The sequence below is a fragment of the Quercus lobata genome, chromosome 3 (genome assembly GCF_001633185.2).
Source record: "Quercus lobata isolate SW786 chromosome 3, ValleyOak3.0 Primary Assembly, whole genome shotgun sequence".
NCBI classification, from domain to species: domain Eukaryota; kingdom Viridiplantae; phylum Streptophyta; class Magnoliopsida; order Fagales; family Fagaceae; genus Quercus; species Quercus lobata.
The window spans coordinates 59796375-59813161 of NC_044906.1; the positions used below are offsets into that span (position 1 = coordinate 59796375).

General features: G+C 33.9%; 1 protein-coding gene across 3 annotated transcripts; it reads right to left on the reverse strand.

Annotated features, from left to right (window-relative positions):
* Positions 1-6201: 6201 nt before the first annotated feature.
* Positions 6202-13257, reverse strand: LOC115981894 (type 2 DNA topoisomerase 6 subunit B-like). 3 transcript variants are annotated; one of them, XM_031104322.1, is made up of 12 exons: positions 13174-13257; positions 12981-13089; positions 12608-12691; positions 12420-12446; positions 11857-11965; positions 11699-11774; positions 10977-10997; positions 10453-10649; positions 10081-10225; positions 8273-8466; positions 7823-7949; positions 6202-6750 (listed from the first exon to the last, which is right to left on the reverse strand). In XM_031104322.1, the coding sequence occupies exons 1-12, from the start codon at positions 13207-13209 to the stop codon at positions 6442-6444; spliced, it is 1434 nt and encodes a 477-aa protein (XP_030960182.1). In that variant the 5' UTR covers positions 13210-13257; the 3' UTR covers positions 6202-6441. The 3 variants fall into 3 exon arrangements, with proteins under 3 accessions (XP_030960182.1, XP_030960185.1, XP_030960184.1); XM_031104325.1 differs by lacking the exons at positions 12981-13089; positions 13174-13257 and having other exon boundaries at positions 11857-11933; positions 12608-12695; XM_031104324.1 differs by lacking the exons at positions 12981-13089; positions 13174-13257 and having other exon boundaries at positions 11857-11972; positions 12608-12695.
* Positions 13258-16787: the final 3530 nt, after the last annotated feature.

The following is a 16787-nucleotide window of genomic DNA, read 5'->3' on the forward strand; positions in this document are numbered from 1 at the left end:
TTAATTACATGTATATTCTGAATGTGATGTATATGCATGCATCTCTCTCTCTCTCTCTCTCTCTCCCTTTCCAACTTTATTATTCTTTTCTTTAATTCTAGAACATACTGTTTGTGATGACACATTGACATGCATGTTCACACTTGCTTTGGATATCATCCGGTTATTAGATAAGTGCAATTGTCGGCAAATCTAATATTGCATCTTATCTGTGTTTTATTCTCATTCCAAAAGTTAAATGTATTAAAATAATTATTAAATTCATTCCACTTAAGAATTTGTTTGGATTTTTTTTTGGGGGGGTGGGGGTGGGGGGGGGAGAGGAAGCGTAGACAGGAGTAAAATGTGATCAATCAATACAGGAGAAAATTTTGCACATGTATGAGTTGATTGTTTGATAATCAAGTGATTCTAAGATTAATGAAGATAGAGGTTTAGCTATATATATTTGAAATGGGTGGAAAAAAAAAAGTCCATTTTCATGAGTAACTTAATTAGTTTTAAACCTGATAGGTAATATTTTCACCATTTCAAAATTTGTCTCATACCCTAGTGTCATCAAGGACTAAGACATCGTCAAACCCAATAGCATTGCCAGGCACCCAATGGCACATCAGGCCTCCCATGCATCTGGTGATGCCAATGGCAATAGTCAGACGTTTACTCATCTGGTACTTCATGTGGCTGACAAATCTCCCTTAACCAAAAATCCTCCATACTTAGCTCCGCATCATTTGCATGTCCTCCACTCAAGTATCTTTATATGAAAAGAACTTGCACATCACGCCAAAAGATCCTTCTGCATATTTGTATCCTCTAAACATGGGAAGTTAAGCACAAGGATCTTAGGTCATTATCTCCATACTCTTCCTATAAGGAAAGAGCCTACATTCATGGGATCTTGGTTAGCTCTATATCATTATATAAGCACTAAGCCCCTTTTTCTCCAAGGTATGTAAAATTTCATAACTCTCATACTTTGAGTTATTAGAGATCATTCAGTCACTAGCTTAATCTTTGGAGTGTCTTTGGCCAACACCCCACCAGTGCTCTCTTTAGGTTCTTCACCTTTCATTTTTCAAGTGCCCCTAGCCTAGTCATTACATATGTGGAAAATTGACTCACTAACGATTTTGTAAATCATCAAGACCTAACAAAGTTAGACCGAAAACTTTTAAGCTATCTAAATCTTAAAGGAAAAGGTTGATCTGGATAGAAGAATTCCTTACCCCCGTGGAAAAATGGCTAACCCATTGAAAAAGACCACATTCAGGAGTTAAGTATCTTAAGATAAGCTTGAATTTTTGTCAAAAAAAGAAAAAAAGATATGCTTGAATTTGGTATGACGTAGAATTCACGGAATTGAAGATTCTTCTATTGTTCAAAAAGGAAAATTGGGTGTCAATATCTGTGACTTGATGCCGAAGTCACTATTAGTGTAGACAAAGGGTAACTCAATAGAGACGAACAATATGCATTGGCGACTTCCTGCCGCTTCTTTGTTCCCCTCTCATAGAAAGAAAGGGCAAATACCTTTTTCGCTTACAAATTACAGATACTCCATGTATGGATGAGAAGTGAGAACTGTGTTACCGTACACGTGGCAGCTTTGTGATGGGTTTGGACGATTATGTCAAATACCATCTCCATCATCCAATCACCTTTGTTTTGGATTTTTGCTGGGTGGTAGATTCCCAAACGAGCCAGCCCATTCATAGATACTCACATCATGATTACTATATTAGTCAAAGCAAACCCGTAGCTTATTGAGACATTAAGCCACTTAAGCGTAGGTCATGGAGAATGAAACAAATCCCCAATATTTTGTGAAAGGCCATAACTAGTGGGGCAAAGAAAAAGAAGGAAAAGAAAAGAAAATTCGATGTTTGACCCCACTTTATAAGCAATATTAGAAAAAAGGTATGAAGCTTGGCAAGTCATGACCTTTAAGCCTATAGCCAGTACGAAACTTAAGGCTTGAGCAATTCATGACCTTTAAGCTTATAGCCAGAGATCATGTAACCTTTTTTTTATTTTTTTATTTTTAGATTGAATCAAGTAGACATCCCAAATTCACCGCTGTTTGAACAATTTAGGATTTTTATGGTTTGTTTGGATTGAGAGAAATAGAGAGGGAGTAAAATAAAGTTGGCAAAAAATAGATTTGATTTACCTCCATTATTTTTTTAACTAGACATGTCCTTTTATTTTAAATATACAATGACAAGTAGTAGTAGGTTTTAATCCTTACGTTTTATTTAGTTAGTAAGTAATGTGGCAATCTCACATTAAAACAAAATGAGATTCTTTTTTAAAAAGTACTGAAGGTAAGTAAAACCTGCAAAAAAAAAAAATAATAATAATAATAAATAAAATACTTTAGAAGAAAAGACACTAGAAGTCTAGAAGGGTCCACAACAATCTTCATTTTTTTTATTGGGAAAAAAAAATCATCTGTTACATTATCTTTATTTAGAGTATGCCAAAATATCCTATCAAAAAAAAAAAAAAAAAAGAGTATGCCAAAATAAGATCTACCATCATTATGTCAACCAATAATGACAATGACAAACAATTAAACTATAGCCGTGTCGACAATCTGGTTCTGAACAATCACTCCACCAATAGTGTAATATACTTTTCAAATTAACCACCTCAATTCCAAACCAAAAAAATTAAAAGTTGGACCAACTCAAGGTCATGCTGCTATGCTCTATTGAATTTTCAGAAACTTCATGGACAGGCAAAGCAAGCCATAATATAGTTTACATCCATAAGCATCTACATTGGTGGAGCCATAATTTTAGCTACTTGGCTCCACCAAAAGCTATTTTATCTATTTTACTTTCTCACTTTACAAAACACTCAACATCAGTGGTTTTATTTTAGTTTTTAACACAATAAAATAACATAAACAACATAATAAAATAATAAAAAAACAAACACCACAGCCACCTCCACCAATGGCCACAACCACCTTTCTACTCTGGCAACCACAACACTACGCAGAAAAAAAAAAAAAAAAAAAAAAACAAAAAAAAAAAACAAACAAACAAACAAACAAACAAACAAAAAACAAAAAAAAACAATATACAATAAAAAAAAAAAAACAAAAACAATAAAACAAAACCACAACCACTAGCCATGACAACCAACCATCACAACTACAACCCACTGCCACTGCCACTGCCACAACCACAACCATAAACCACGAAACCCATAGCCAAAATCCACAAAACCCACTACCAAAGCCAAAATCATCCACCACCACTATCATAACCAAAATTAACCACCACAGCCACCAAACCCATATGAAAACACACACAAAAAACCCAATCACAGCAAAGAGAGAAGAGAGATGGGCAGCGGTGACTTGGGTTAGAATAGGCGAGGTGGGTTAGTGGTGACTAGGCAAGGCGAGATCGGCGATGGGCAGGGGTGGGTCGAGCTGTGCAAAGTGGGTCGACGAGGTGGGTCGGAGCTGGGCAAGCGAGGTCGGCGAATGTGGCGACTAGGTGGCTAGGCGAATGTGGCGACGAGAAGTAGAGAAGAAAATGGAGGACTGAGGAGAGAGAGAGCATGGGATGAAAAATGAGAAGGAAAAAAAAAAAGAAAAAAAAAAGAAAGGAAAAGAATAAAATATTCCTACTAGTGTGAACACTACAATAAAATAGTTTTTTATTTTTTTTTAACCTTTGAGCTATAGTGCACAGCCATCTTTGGTTGTGCACTGTAATTGAGAAGCCAAATCTTTTGATTATAACTCTACCATTGCAACCCCAGTTTTGTGATTAGTGGTCCTAAAAATAACAATGCAGATTTTTAATACCACCAATACTAATGCTCTAACCATTTAGTCGGCATGTAAAAGAGTACTATCTAGAATCTATCCATGCCCATTATAATATTGCCAATTGGCGATTGGGTGGCTGGGCGAATGTGGCGACGAGGAGTAGAGAAGAAAATGGAGGACTGAGGAGAGAGAGGGCACAGGATGAAAAAAAAAATTCCTACTTATGTGAACACTACAATAAAATAGTTATTTATTTATTTATTACTATTTATTTATTTATTACTAATGCTCTAACCATATAGTCGGCATGTAAAAGAGTACTATCCATGCCTATTATAATATTGCCAATTGGCGACTCTGGGTGGCTGGGTGAATGTGGCGATGAGGAGTAGTGAAGAAAATGGAGGACTAAGGAGAGAGGGCACAGGATGAAAAATGAGAAGGAAAAAAAGGAAAAGAATAAAATATTCTTACTAGTGTGAACACTACAATAAAATAGTTATTTATTTATTACTATTTATTAATTTATTACTAATGCTCTAACCATTTAGTCGACATGTAAAAGAGTACTATCTAGAGTCTATCCATACCCATTATAATATTGCGAATGTGGCGATGAGGAGTAGAGAAGAAAATGGAGGACTAAGGAGAGAGAGGGCACGTGATGAAAAATGAGAAGGAAAAAAAAAGGAAAAGAATAAAATATTCCTACTAGTGTGAACACTACAATAAAATAGTTATTTATTTATTTATTTATTTATTTATTACTATTTTTTCTTTTCTTTTTTTACCTTTAAGCTACAATGCACAGCCCTCTTTGGCTGTACACTGTAGTTGAGAAGTGATGTGCATTAATAATAGCTTAATTTTACATATTTATATCATTATTAAAAAGTATTGTCATACTTATTTTGAGTTAATTCATGTATTTTATATTTGGTTTTGAAATAATGCTGAATAATCAATTTTGTGCTTAATTGAATTTGATTGTGTGAATTTGTCTTTTATAGGAGAATGAAATTAAATAAGTGGATTTGTACAAAGAATAAAGCAAATAGACTTTACTTTTACAAGGGCCATGATGATGTCAAAGAAGGTCAACCCAATTAAATTTAAGTCCAATTGGAGTAAGGAATAAAAAGAAATTTGCACCAAATTCAAATCCAATTCGGATTAGGATTCCAGTCTGCACATCAGTTAGTATTTTTGGCATAACTTTCTGCTCAGATGTCCAATCGAGATGATTTAAGTTGGGCTGGAAAGTTAACTTAAAGGGCTACAACTTTTTAGTTTACCAAAAGTACGAATTCGTACGTTAAATGGGCCAAAATCGTCGGTCAAGTGAAGCTTAAAAATCTGAGATTTTCTCCAAACAGGAATTCAACTTGTAATAGGATTTCTTGACCTATTTAAAGGCTCTCTAGGGCAAAATTCAGAGGGGGCTGAGGCTAGGGGGCTGAGGCTAGTGGGCTGAGGGCTGAATGTATAGAGAGTTGCAGCTACCTCTTCCATGACAGTTAGATTTAATTATTTTTCTAGTTTAATGTTTAGTATTTTATTTTTGTGTTTTCTTTCAATTACTATGAGTAGCTAAATTTATAATTAGGGTTGAAGATGAAACCTTGTTAAGGATTATCAGTAATATTTATGTGATTTTATTTTTCCCACAATAGTTGCTCTTTAATGATTTAAATTGTTCTTGCTTCATATCAATTGACTAAGATGAGATTCTAGATATGAGTTCAATCATGTTTTTCTCATGACTTAGGATTTGTCTTAATTAATTGAATGCTTGGTATATTATTTCTTGATTTTAAAATTGGATATCTTTTGTGATTTGTTTGTCAACAGATACAATTGATTTGATTTTATACCTAGGAAGCGAAGACGAGCATGCTTTAGCTATTTAAATAGAAGTTTTAATGATAATATTTTCCATGATAGCAACATTGATTTCTAGATTATCATGTAGTAGTTGGGAAAAATTAATGATCATAAATATATGCTGATATGAATTAACAAGACGGATTCCAAAACCTTAATTCCTTTCTTTAGATTGTTTACATCTCTTTACTGCTTATATTATATCTTTGCTTAGTTTAATTATTTGTTTAGTTTATTTAATTGCAAATAATCAATTTTTATTAAACTAGATTAGGATTAATTTGGTTAAGGTTTAATTAATTTTCCTACGTTCATTCCCGTCCCTGTGGGTTCATTCAAGCCAAATCTTTTAATTATAACTCCACCATTGCAGCCCCAGTTTTGTGACTGGTGATCCTAAAAATAGTAATATAGATTTTTAACACCACCAAAACTAATGCTCTAACTATTTAGTCGGCATGTAAAAGAGTACTATCTAGAGTCTATCCATGCCCATTATAATATTGCCAATTGCCAAGGCACAGTGGTAGCCAAGCTGGACTTTCTAATATGCAGTTGAAAAGCCAATCGTCTCAACATGAACTGGTTTAAATGGCAATAGCAAACGCGCCAGCCAACACCAAAACCATATTGGGTTAGAAATTAGACCTTGGTCTTGAAATACAAGAAATTAGAAAAACCACGAGTAAAACTTGCTTAACAGACTTCCATAGTTACAAAACTTTAGAGATACGGGTTGGTCAAATGCATGATGCAAGATACTACTATATATCCAAGGGACTGAAGGGACCGTCGTCACCTTCTTCGTATTCCTCTTCTTGAAACTCTAGCACCTGGAGGCTGTCATTTTCAAAAAGAAAAGGTGCAAGTTCGCTTTTCTGGTTGGACTTTCTATCATTCATCTCTATAACCGAGATAATCTTTTCCTTGATACAATCTTCAACAATTTCACCTCCAACTCCCTCAGACTGCAAACCAAGAAGAGAGAAGCATTCTCCTTGGAAGCTTGAATCCTTGGAGGACAAGATTAGGCCAGCAATGGTTTTTGCAAGATCAGGGGCACAATTGCGAATCTGAAAAATGAAAAGCACCAAGTTCAGACTAAACTCACCAACAGGAGTACGTCAAGTTGATAGATCAGCACAAAATAAGATGCTTACTTAGTCGTGAACCGCTGTCCACGGACAAGTAAAATCCTTAATAACAAGAAAAAAAAAATCCTTCCTCACAACAGAAAGAGTTATATATAGTTATATACATTCTGGTTCATGCCGTATGAGATGCAACTTGTTTGTTAACCCAACAAGAGGGGACAAATTTGTTAGTTTTATTAAAGTTTTTCTCAAAGCAATACATGTTCTTGATAACTCAATTTTCAAGTTCTCTTGATTTTGTTTGACAGTAAATGCATCAAACCCTGCAACAATAGCAAGAATTTACGGGTTGATTATAGTGCTACACAATTATGCCATTTGTTAATGTGCAAAAATGTACCGCTTATATAGACTTTGACTAAGGCAATGACATATAACAACACAAACAAAATGTATAATCCCTCATAACCAAAATAATTTTAGATTTATAATCCATGTGTTAGAAAATTAGGAGAAATCATTTTCATTTTGAGCATTATAAAAAGGACACAGTTTACCTCTAAAAACTAATTTAGCAGAATCTCCTCCAATCCATTATTTAGTAGTTCAGATGATCATCCACGTGTATTTTAGTCACATGACTCAATTAAATTATCTAAACAAATCATAATAACTATTTAAATAATTTGTGATTAAAAATATGTGTATGCTCATTTGACTTGTCATGTAATGGGTTGGATGGAATTTTCTCCAAACTAGTTTGAAGGAAGATTCTGATCATATAAAAATATGAACTTCTGGAGCTCCCTTGAATGAAATGTTGACCTGCTGGAATTTGAAAATTCATAGATTTATTGTTGTAAAAAGTAAATTGTTATAATGATAACCGCACATGTTAGAAAACCCTATACACACACAAACACATATAATTGTGGAAGAGAATAGTGGCATGACATAAAAATATTAATGCATAATAAACATCAACATTATTTTCTTACCTACTACAGTAGAAACTTTAAAGTCGTCATCTACTTGTGAGAGAGAGATTTACCTTGAGGGCGTGGGCACTAAGAAGAACTCCTGCATGCTTTTCCTTCAAATCATCCAATGCAAGTTTCACTGATTTTTTTATAAGATTTCTGTCAAGTTGAGTTTTCCTTGCTGATGGTATCATATCTTTGGTGACAAGTCAAGGAAGAGGCATGTACACAGTACTTATGTCCAAATTTCTTTTTTTAGTTTCACGTCTATGTTGTTTTCTTTTAAAGTCTACAGAAAAGATATCCAGTGAAAGAAAATTTTAAATCCGTAAAGGGACTGAGGCCCTGCTGACCCCCCTGTGCCAATATATTAACATATAGAGAAAAACACTCATACACACCTACAAAAAAGCATAGATATATGCATATATAAATGTAATGGGAACTACGATCAGAAAGCATAAAAGGGTTGACATTTAGCCATATCAGAAACCGAAGCTTATGTTACAAAACTTGGATATTGATTATGGTAACAGTGGAGGACAATGTCAATACGAGCAGATGGTGGCAAGCCTTCCCATTCCAGCAATGCATAGCCATGTTGGTTCACGATACTACCCAAAGTCAATCCATAACTTCTCCAGTCAATGCTAGTTAATGCCTTCACAGATGATGGTGGAATTGAACAAGGCGTGAAATCTTTAAAGCACAAAACCTGAATACAAAAAAAATTCACAATCATCCAAATCCTTTATGAGGAGAACCCGGGTTCAAATCCCCCCACCCCCACTTATCGAAACAATTGAATTATCAAAAAACTAAAAAGAACCAGCCAAATAAACTAATTAAAACAAGCATTACTGGTAGTAAAAGTAGTTTGCTTAGATATTAATCTATATTTCCTCTAATGAACTTCATTGGTCTTTAAATTCTTTATTCAGATAGTTAATTTGAACACATCATATCATATCTATGCCGAAATTCATTTGCACATGGTTTGGACTATATTAACCCATCATTCCAATATGATAAAATAGCATACCTAAAGACATGGTATAAGTATATTACCAAATTCAAAGTAGATTATATTTTTGACAGTAGATTATTGAGTAATAATTCAACAGCATCTTTTGTAAATTTCATATATATGAGAAAGTTGTCTTGGATGACCCAGGGGCAGTATAGCCTAAGACACCTACCTTTCTGCTATCCCAAAAGTCATTTGCACATGGTTTGGACTTTGGACTAATATACTAATCAATCATTCCAGCATATGATCACATTAGCATACCTAAAGACATTGTATTGCCCAATTCAAAGTAGATTAGATGGTTAACAGTGGATTAACTTCATAATAAATTCAACCGCATGCTTTTGTAAATTTCATATATATGAGAAAGCTGTCTTGGATTGATCCAATGACAGCATAGCCTAAAAAATGCACGAACTTTACTGCATACTTTGACAAATTTAAATAAAAGGAAATGTGAAATCCATGACAATGAAGGAAGTAAATTGTTTCACAAGTTTCCAAGAAAGTTGTCCAACAATAGGAATGGGCTTTAATCCTTCCACTTTCCAATATCAAGGTGGGAGCAGAGAATGACAAAGCTCTAACCAAACTACAACTTGATCAGATGATATTTTTAAAGCATATATTATGGGAATTGAATTTGAGTGACGTCATGACAACATAAGAGCCTTACTGGTCAACAAAGTGATTCATATGTTAATGTCTGATTTGCTTGTTATTCAATAACCGTTTGGCCTCTATATACAAACAAATCCTAAAATTCAACATCTTATTGCACAGACACATTTATATAAATGAAAAGGAAAAAAAAAGGTTGATTGATAACATCCTTGCCACTGACATATTTAGGCTCTCTGGAACCAAAAAAATAATATTTCTGAATTAGTGCTCATAGATCTTACTCTATGCCTTTTGTACCTGATCGTATCATGGAACTTACATTTTTTTGAATAAGTTCATGGAAGTTACATCTTCTGTCATTATATATTCGATCAGGAATTAATTATGAAGAAAAATCAAACCATGAGCTATAACAGGTGTGGTAAAAAAAACAACATTTTACAAATATATCTAGCACGCAACTTCTGCATTCAGTGGCAAATGAATTTATAATCATAAAGTTCTATAGCAAAAAAAGGTTACATAGCTGGGCTTTAATGATTCTTATGCAGAATACAAGCAAATGCAAGTGATCCAATTTCCAATCAGGCTTCACATTTTAACAAGATATATTTCATAGTTATCCTTTGTTATAAAAGAGCTGAAACAATGTAAACTTGAAGAGAAGAAATATACCTCACTGTTAGCACCACATGGTCTGAAGCAACTACTTGTTGGCTCTGATATTTCACTTATCAAAATGACAGCTTCCATCACCAGTTCAGTATTCCTAAGGCCTTCTGTGCAGCATGCTATTCCACTCCCAACCTTGAGATGCTCCCTAACCAGAGGTTCATAAATAGATAGATCATCAAGTAGAGGCTTACAAATTATTGAAATTAATATTCACATGATTAAGCATGCAATATTTTACAAAGAATAAAGCTAACCACGCAATAATGGAATTAATAACTCTTGCCTGATTCATCCTCTTTTCTCCCGAATCAATGCAAGTGGAGTCCAGAAGATAAATAGGAACATAAGCATGAATTTGGTGTATGAACTTACAAACTTGGAAAGCAAGAGCCACACTTTTTACTTGAGCTATTTCCATGCTTTAAAATATAATCTTCAAAGCCTGACTTCAAACGTTCAAGATTTGAGGCTGAAAAATGTAAGGGATTGGACTCATTTGCTAGAAAGACATTTTCATATTGCAATCCAGAAGCATCATCATGTTCAACTACCAATTCATACGCAACATTCTGGACAAAAAATAAAGGTTATCAATTAGTTAGTGTCATTGTGAATATCACAACTAGACAAATTTGCATGATCCTTCTCTTATTGAATGTTAAAAGTATGAAATAAATATTACACAAAATTAATCAAGCTCAAAGTTATAAGAGGAGATTTTCTAGCAGCATCAACAATTTCTTAAAGGTCACCATTGTTTACCCAAAATAAAAATAAAAAACATTTAAGCCTTAAAAAAAAGTAAAAAATATCTTCAGTTCTTTTCATGAAGTACTAGATAATTAATAACATGAAAATCTTTATTACGTAAAGCAAGAATAGTAAATAGGACTCACAGGAATCTTTAGAACGAGCATCTGCAAAACCAATAGGGAACAGATTAGAGTAAATAAAGAGAAAACTGAAGAAAAGGTTTTCAACAAGCACTTGATGAAGAAGTATGGAAAGTGAGTTAATTAAGAAATGTAACATTGAAGCAATCTATTATCAATCAAGCACTTGACAGAGAAGTATGGAAAGTGAGTTAAGAAATAAGAAGTATGGAAAGTGAGTTAAGAAATGTAAACAGTGAAGCAATTTATTATCAATCAATTAGAACAAAAGACACCATATTCCAATCAACTAAGATTTTCAGGATCCTCAAATTGCTTTAAAAGTGCATCCAACACTTAACTTGATTCAACCACTACTAGCCATGTAAAAACAAAAGAACTATGTCCCAGCAAGAATAATACTAAGTCACTGTGATCTTAAATTCTTCCATTAACTTAACCGCTAGCCTTGTCAAATATATTAGAGAGAGAGAGAGAGAGAGATGTTCAACATAAACAATACTACATCACTGTAATCTCAAGTCCTTTCTTTAATCATTTTCAAGACCATGTATGTGTTTTTTTTTTTTTTTTTTTTTTTTTTTTGCAAGACAACAATAAATATTCAAAAGTTGACAAGCAATCTGATCAGGTATTTGCAGATAGTCAAAAGCAAGTTACAATTATAAACCTACATTGTTTGACAGAAAAGAAACAACTGAATCTGCAGAATAGGGATAACAGACCTTTTGAAAGAAACAATTGATCTCCGCCAGTAAAACATCAAGACTTTCAGAGATGGAAAGACATACTTCGGTCCCACTGGGAAAAAAAAAAATCATCAAATAATTTTGACAAGGTAATCTATAAATCAACAACTTAAAAGTTCAATTAACTTCCATGCCTGAATTTCACACCATTCTTAGGGTTTGAAGGTAGCCTAGTCAGCCTCCTCGCAGACGCACTTTCTTTTAGATTTAACTGATAATTAAATACCTCATTGTCACATATGCCTGCAATCTCCACAATTAACACCAGCAACACTAAAATAGATGCTAAACATTTAAACGAAACGAAATAATATATATAGATATATATATATATATATATATATATGAATTCAAATAAGAATTTTCAAGGTTGCTTTGGAAACTTGAATTTGGAATTGAATTTTAAATCAATAGATTTGAAATGCCTTGGATTTTAATCACTCAAATCCAAATTCACATGCCCAAATCCTGCTATCCAAACGCACCACAAGAATCTGGCCTTCTCGGTTCCAAGAATTACTATAATTCATTCACATGGTCAATGGAAATTAACAGATAACCCTAAACCAAACGTGTGTGAAACACAATCACGAAGTAATTCATAAACAACCTTGCTCATAGTACATAAAAGTAGTTGTTTTCAGAAAAGTTCTTATATCACATCAAAGCACAATTACCCTTAGAAAACGAAACTTACTAGTAGTTCTGACAGAAAGCACTCCATCTGCATCACAATGCCAGAAACCAATCAAACCACCCATCAAACAATCACATATAAACAAAAGCATTTCTCCCCACAAATTCAAATAACTATACAGTTTTTCCAACACGAAAACGACTACAGCCAATGTTAGCATTAATTGAACCTCAGTTCTCTCTACTTACCCCACTTTTCGGCAATAACGGCTTCCCTCGGAAACTTCAAGTCCTGAAACTCCTCCAGGCAGCTTCCAATCCCGGTATCCGAAACTGCTCATTACGAAGGAAAAAAAAAAAAAAAAAATCCCTCTTGTCACACACCTCTGATCCTTCTCAAATGTAATCTCTTAAGAATCAATTTAGAAATTCACTTAGCCAAAAAAGGAAACGTTTATCGACAATATTCGAATTAAAACGACGTAGTTTTAGCCTCTGTTACCTTCTCTGCGACATTATGAAACTATGAGCGATTTTGCAAATTTATCACAATACTCAAAGTAAAATCAAATTAATATAGAGAGAGAGAGAGAGAGAGAGAGAGAGAGAGAGAGAGAGTTACTTGAAATGCGAAGAAGGAGAGGATCGGAATTTGGAGAGAATTTGAGAACAACAGAGAGTCTGCATAAATCTTCGGACAATCGGCATCTTTGAATCGCAGAAGAAATTAACTGTAAGCAATAGATATCAGAAATGGGTTGCGATCGATGAAGAAATTGGAGATTTCTTTTTAGGGATTGGAGAATTTGACTTACATGCAGACAGATTGGGTGAACTGAAGCAAACTCCATTGGAGAGAAACTCTGTGAAGGAATTTTCCCGCGCGATTGCGAGCAAAATTTGGGAGCCGAAGGGTGATTTTGAAAAGGCGAGAGACAAGGCTGAATTGAGTAACATGGGCCTGACTCAAACTTAAATATAATGGGCCTGCGGTCGCACAGCCCAAACTTGCAAGGACGTTTATAGTTCCAATCACAAAGGGGTAAATTGAACTTATTTCCCCAAGTTTTTCCATTATTATTTGTTACACTCATATATAGAATAAAAGAATTGTCTATATATATATATATATATATATAAAACCGAACCTTTTGAAACTCCCATATTTTTCCACATCAGTATTATTTAAAAACCGAAACTTTTGAAACTCCCACATTTTTCCACATCAACATTATTTAAAAAAAAAATAAAACTATTAAAAAAAACCCTAAAAAAATAAAACTATTAATACATCAGCATTATTTTTGGCAGCCGTACTCTAATTCTTGGGATTTTGAAGCAAACGTGGCCATAGTCCTCATCGTCCTCCTCTGCGCACTCATATGTGCTTTGGTTCTCAACTCCGCCATTTGCTGCTTCCTACGACGTCGTCATGGTGGCAATAATCACCAACAACCACTACCCCAAAATCAACAAGAAGTACAACATGATGAGTAAAAGAGCACGCTAGAGAAAGAGGCAGCTGATACGTTAATTGTAAGTTCGAGCTTGGTGTTTTCGACAGGGATGAAGCTGGCTGGAACAAAAGCAAAGTGTGCGATTTGCTTGTCAGAGTTCGTGGAGGGAGAGGGGATTCGTGTGTTAGGAAGGTGTAACCATGGCTTCCACGTGAACTGCATTCAACAGTGGTTGTCTTCCCACACCTCCTGTCCTACTTGCCACCGTAGCTATCTCCCTCCCTCTCCTATTCCTACACAACCCTGCAGCCAAACCAATACTGGAGAAGGACCAATTCTCTCTCTCTCATGATCACCCTTAAAAGTTCAAGGCTTAAAAAAAAAAAATAATAAAAAAAAAAATAACTAAAACCCTAAACACCGTAACTATTTCTAACCCAATAACTATTTCTCCCCAAAACAAACCCGATAAAATTTACTCTCTTCAACTCCTAAACAAAACCCGATACAAAAACCTATTTCTCAGTTTCCGTCCCTCCTTCAAACGCAAACACAAACTCAGCCCAACAAACACTGCAAGACCCATACGTAGGAACCAACCTAACATTAGACTACTGGAACAGCTACAGGTAAAATCTTTTATATTAATTTTGGGTGTTTAATAGGATATAGGTTCGGCTATTTTGTTTGATTTTGATTTAAGAAATTGGTTCAGATTTTGTTTTGATTTAGAATTGGTTTTTATCAATACTCGAAACCCTAATATAGGTTTTCCCTCAATTTTGGATCCTTTCAATATATCAAATTTTACTACAGGAAACATCTGTGCTAATAGGAAATTTCAGCTTTTACTAAATGAAGCAGGCTTGATTTGATCATAGCAAGATAGAGAGGTGTTCATTGTCCAAATGAACCTCTCTATCTCTCTCTTCTTTTTAAATAACTGTTTTCCAAATGACTGTAAAATTGTATCAGAAGTATTTAGGATAATCTAATAGAAAACTTTCCATCCTTATTGAAATAGTGAAATGGTTGTTTACCTAATTGTTCTAGAAAAAACATAGCGATTATTTACTTTTTTGTTGATGGGTTGGTTTGATTTTCTTTAAACTTTGTATTACATGTTGATATTGGTAACATAAATGTGCATACATATGTTTTGTTTGAAACATAATTTCCAATTAGCTTTTGTATAGCAGACAGTTTAGCCTCACTATAAAATTTACTGTTGTGTCTTGAACTGAGTAGAATTTATTTAATTCAGCAACTTACTTATTTTAAGATAAGTGTTAATGTAATTTAATATTACCAATTATTAAGCCAAGAGCAACAGCAATTTTATCAAAGTTTGAGAATTTGACTTTTCATTGTATTGTGGTTCATCTATTTGATTTTTAAATAGTTTTTATGTTTGTATTTGTGATTAAAATGAGCCGCACTCACAACCATTTTTGACAATTTTGAGTCCAACCTTAGGAACAAACTCTGGTAGCCATGGTATGACTCCACCGTGCAAGCTAACCCTATCCTCTAAGAAACTTTCTCGTGCATCACACGGGTTAACGACTAGTATTTCTTAAAATGCAAAGTATTTAAATAGAACTCTCCCGAATAATTGAGAAAAAAAAATACTTAAAAAAATCTTGAATTTCATAGTATACCCTCCACTTAAACTATCATCCACACCCCTCCATTAGGAAATTTGAAAATTTCAAAGTTTTTTTTTTTTCTAAATAGGATTTTTAGTGCATGTTTTTTCAATCATTTAAGAGAAGTTGATATAAATAGTTTGCATTTTAGAAAAGATGTGTGTCTTATTACAAAGTAGAGAGGAGAGGAGGTGAGTGTACTAACAAAAAACTTCAAGGGAGGCTAGTGCAATTTTCCCAATCATAGAGGAAAATATTTACCTTCATACATTTTGTAATGAATTTTTCTCTAGCCCACTATGTGGCAGTTGAATTGATCATCCACTTGTATTTTTAGTCTCATTACATTTTTAATGAATTGTGTGACTTGATTAAATAATATACATATAAATCGTTATATAGTGAGTCAAAGAAGATTTCTTCAAACTTTGTCCAATCAATAGTATCATTTCTAGATAGACAAGGATTAGTTCCCGGCCAGTTTGAGAAATTTCCTCCTACCTACTATGTAATGATTTATAAGACCATATGTGTGTAATTATACTAAAACAAATCACTTTTTTTTTTAAGAAAGTCAAATGACTAATTAATAAAGTCATACTACAAAATCTACACATGAATAATTTCCTCCGTCACCATTTAATAGGTCGGTCAAAAATCAAAAGTCCGCACCCGTTCCCCTTTGTTTGCCTCTCTCTCTCTCCCCAATCCTTACGCATGAACGAATTCACATTCCATTTTCCCATCTTTAAACAAAGGCAACGTCAAACGTCAAACTAGTTGGGCCAACGGTTTGCTTTCCATGGAGATGGAAGAATAAGTGGACTATTTATTTATTATTAATATATATAGTATATTTAAGAATCAAGAGTAAGTGGACTATATAGTATAAATCTATAATGAGATTGAAAACGAAACTGAGTACTTTGAAGTATTGGAAATTGGATTCCTGACTTTGGTCATATTTCCAATTCCAATATCAACCCATTAATGATGCGATAGACCCCCTTTTCAAAAAAAAAAATGATGCGATAGACCCATGTCTAAAGTGGCGTTGTTGTTGATTCTCTTGTGGGTGCCATGTTTACAGATAGTTTTGAATACTATTTTGTCACATAATTAAATTAGAAGGATATCAAAGCATAATATTAATTTTTTCCCCTTCCAAATGTAATTACCCGTAACCAAAACTTTAATGCAGTTCCCTGATTAAGCTGGTCATATTATAGTTTTGTTTTACCAACCTCTGTACCATTATCTTAATTCTAAAGTAACAAATCGGTTGGTCTTACCTCAAGAAAAAATGCCAAGTCAAACTATGAG

What these genes read in the sequence shown, in the direction of transcription:
- LOC115981894 (XM_031104322.1), bottom strand. Translation starts at nt 13,209, where the DNA reads ATGGAGTTTGCTTCAGTTCACCCAATCTGTCTGCAT. An exon ending in AAGAATGGTGTGAAATTCAG is followed by an intron (nt 11,775 to 11,856) that starts GCATGGAAGTTA and finishes TTTTTTTCCCAG; the next exon opens with TGGGACCGAAGTATGTCTTT. An exon ending in TTAGTGCCCACGCCCTCAAG is followed by an intron (nt 6,751 to 7,822) that starts GTAAATCTCTCT and finishes TTCATTTTTCAG; the next exon opens with ATTCGCAATTGTGCCCCTGA.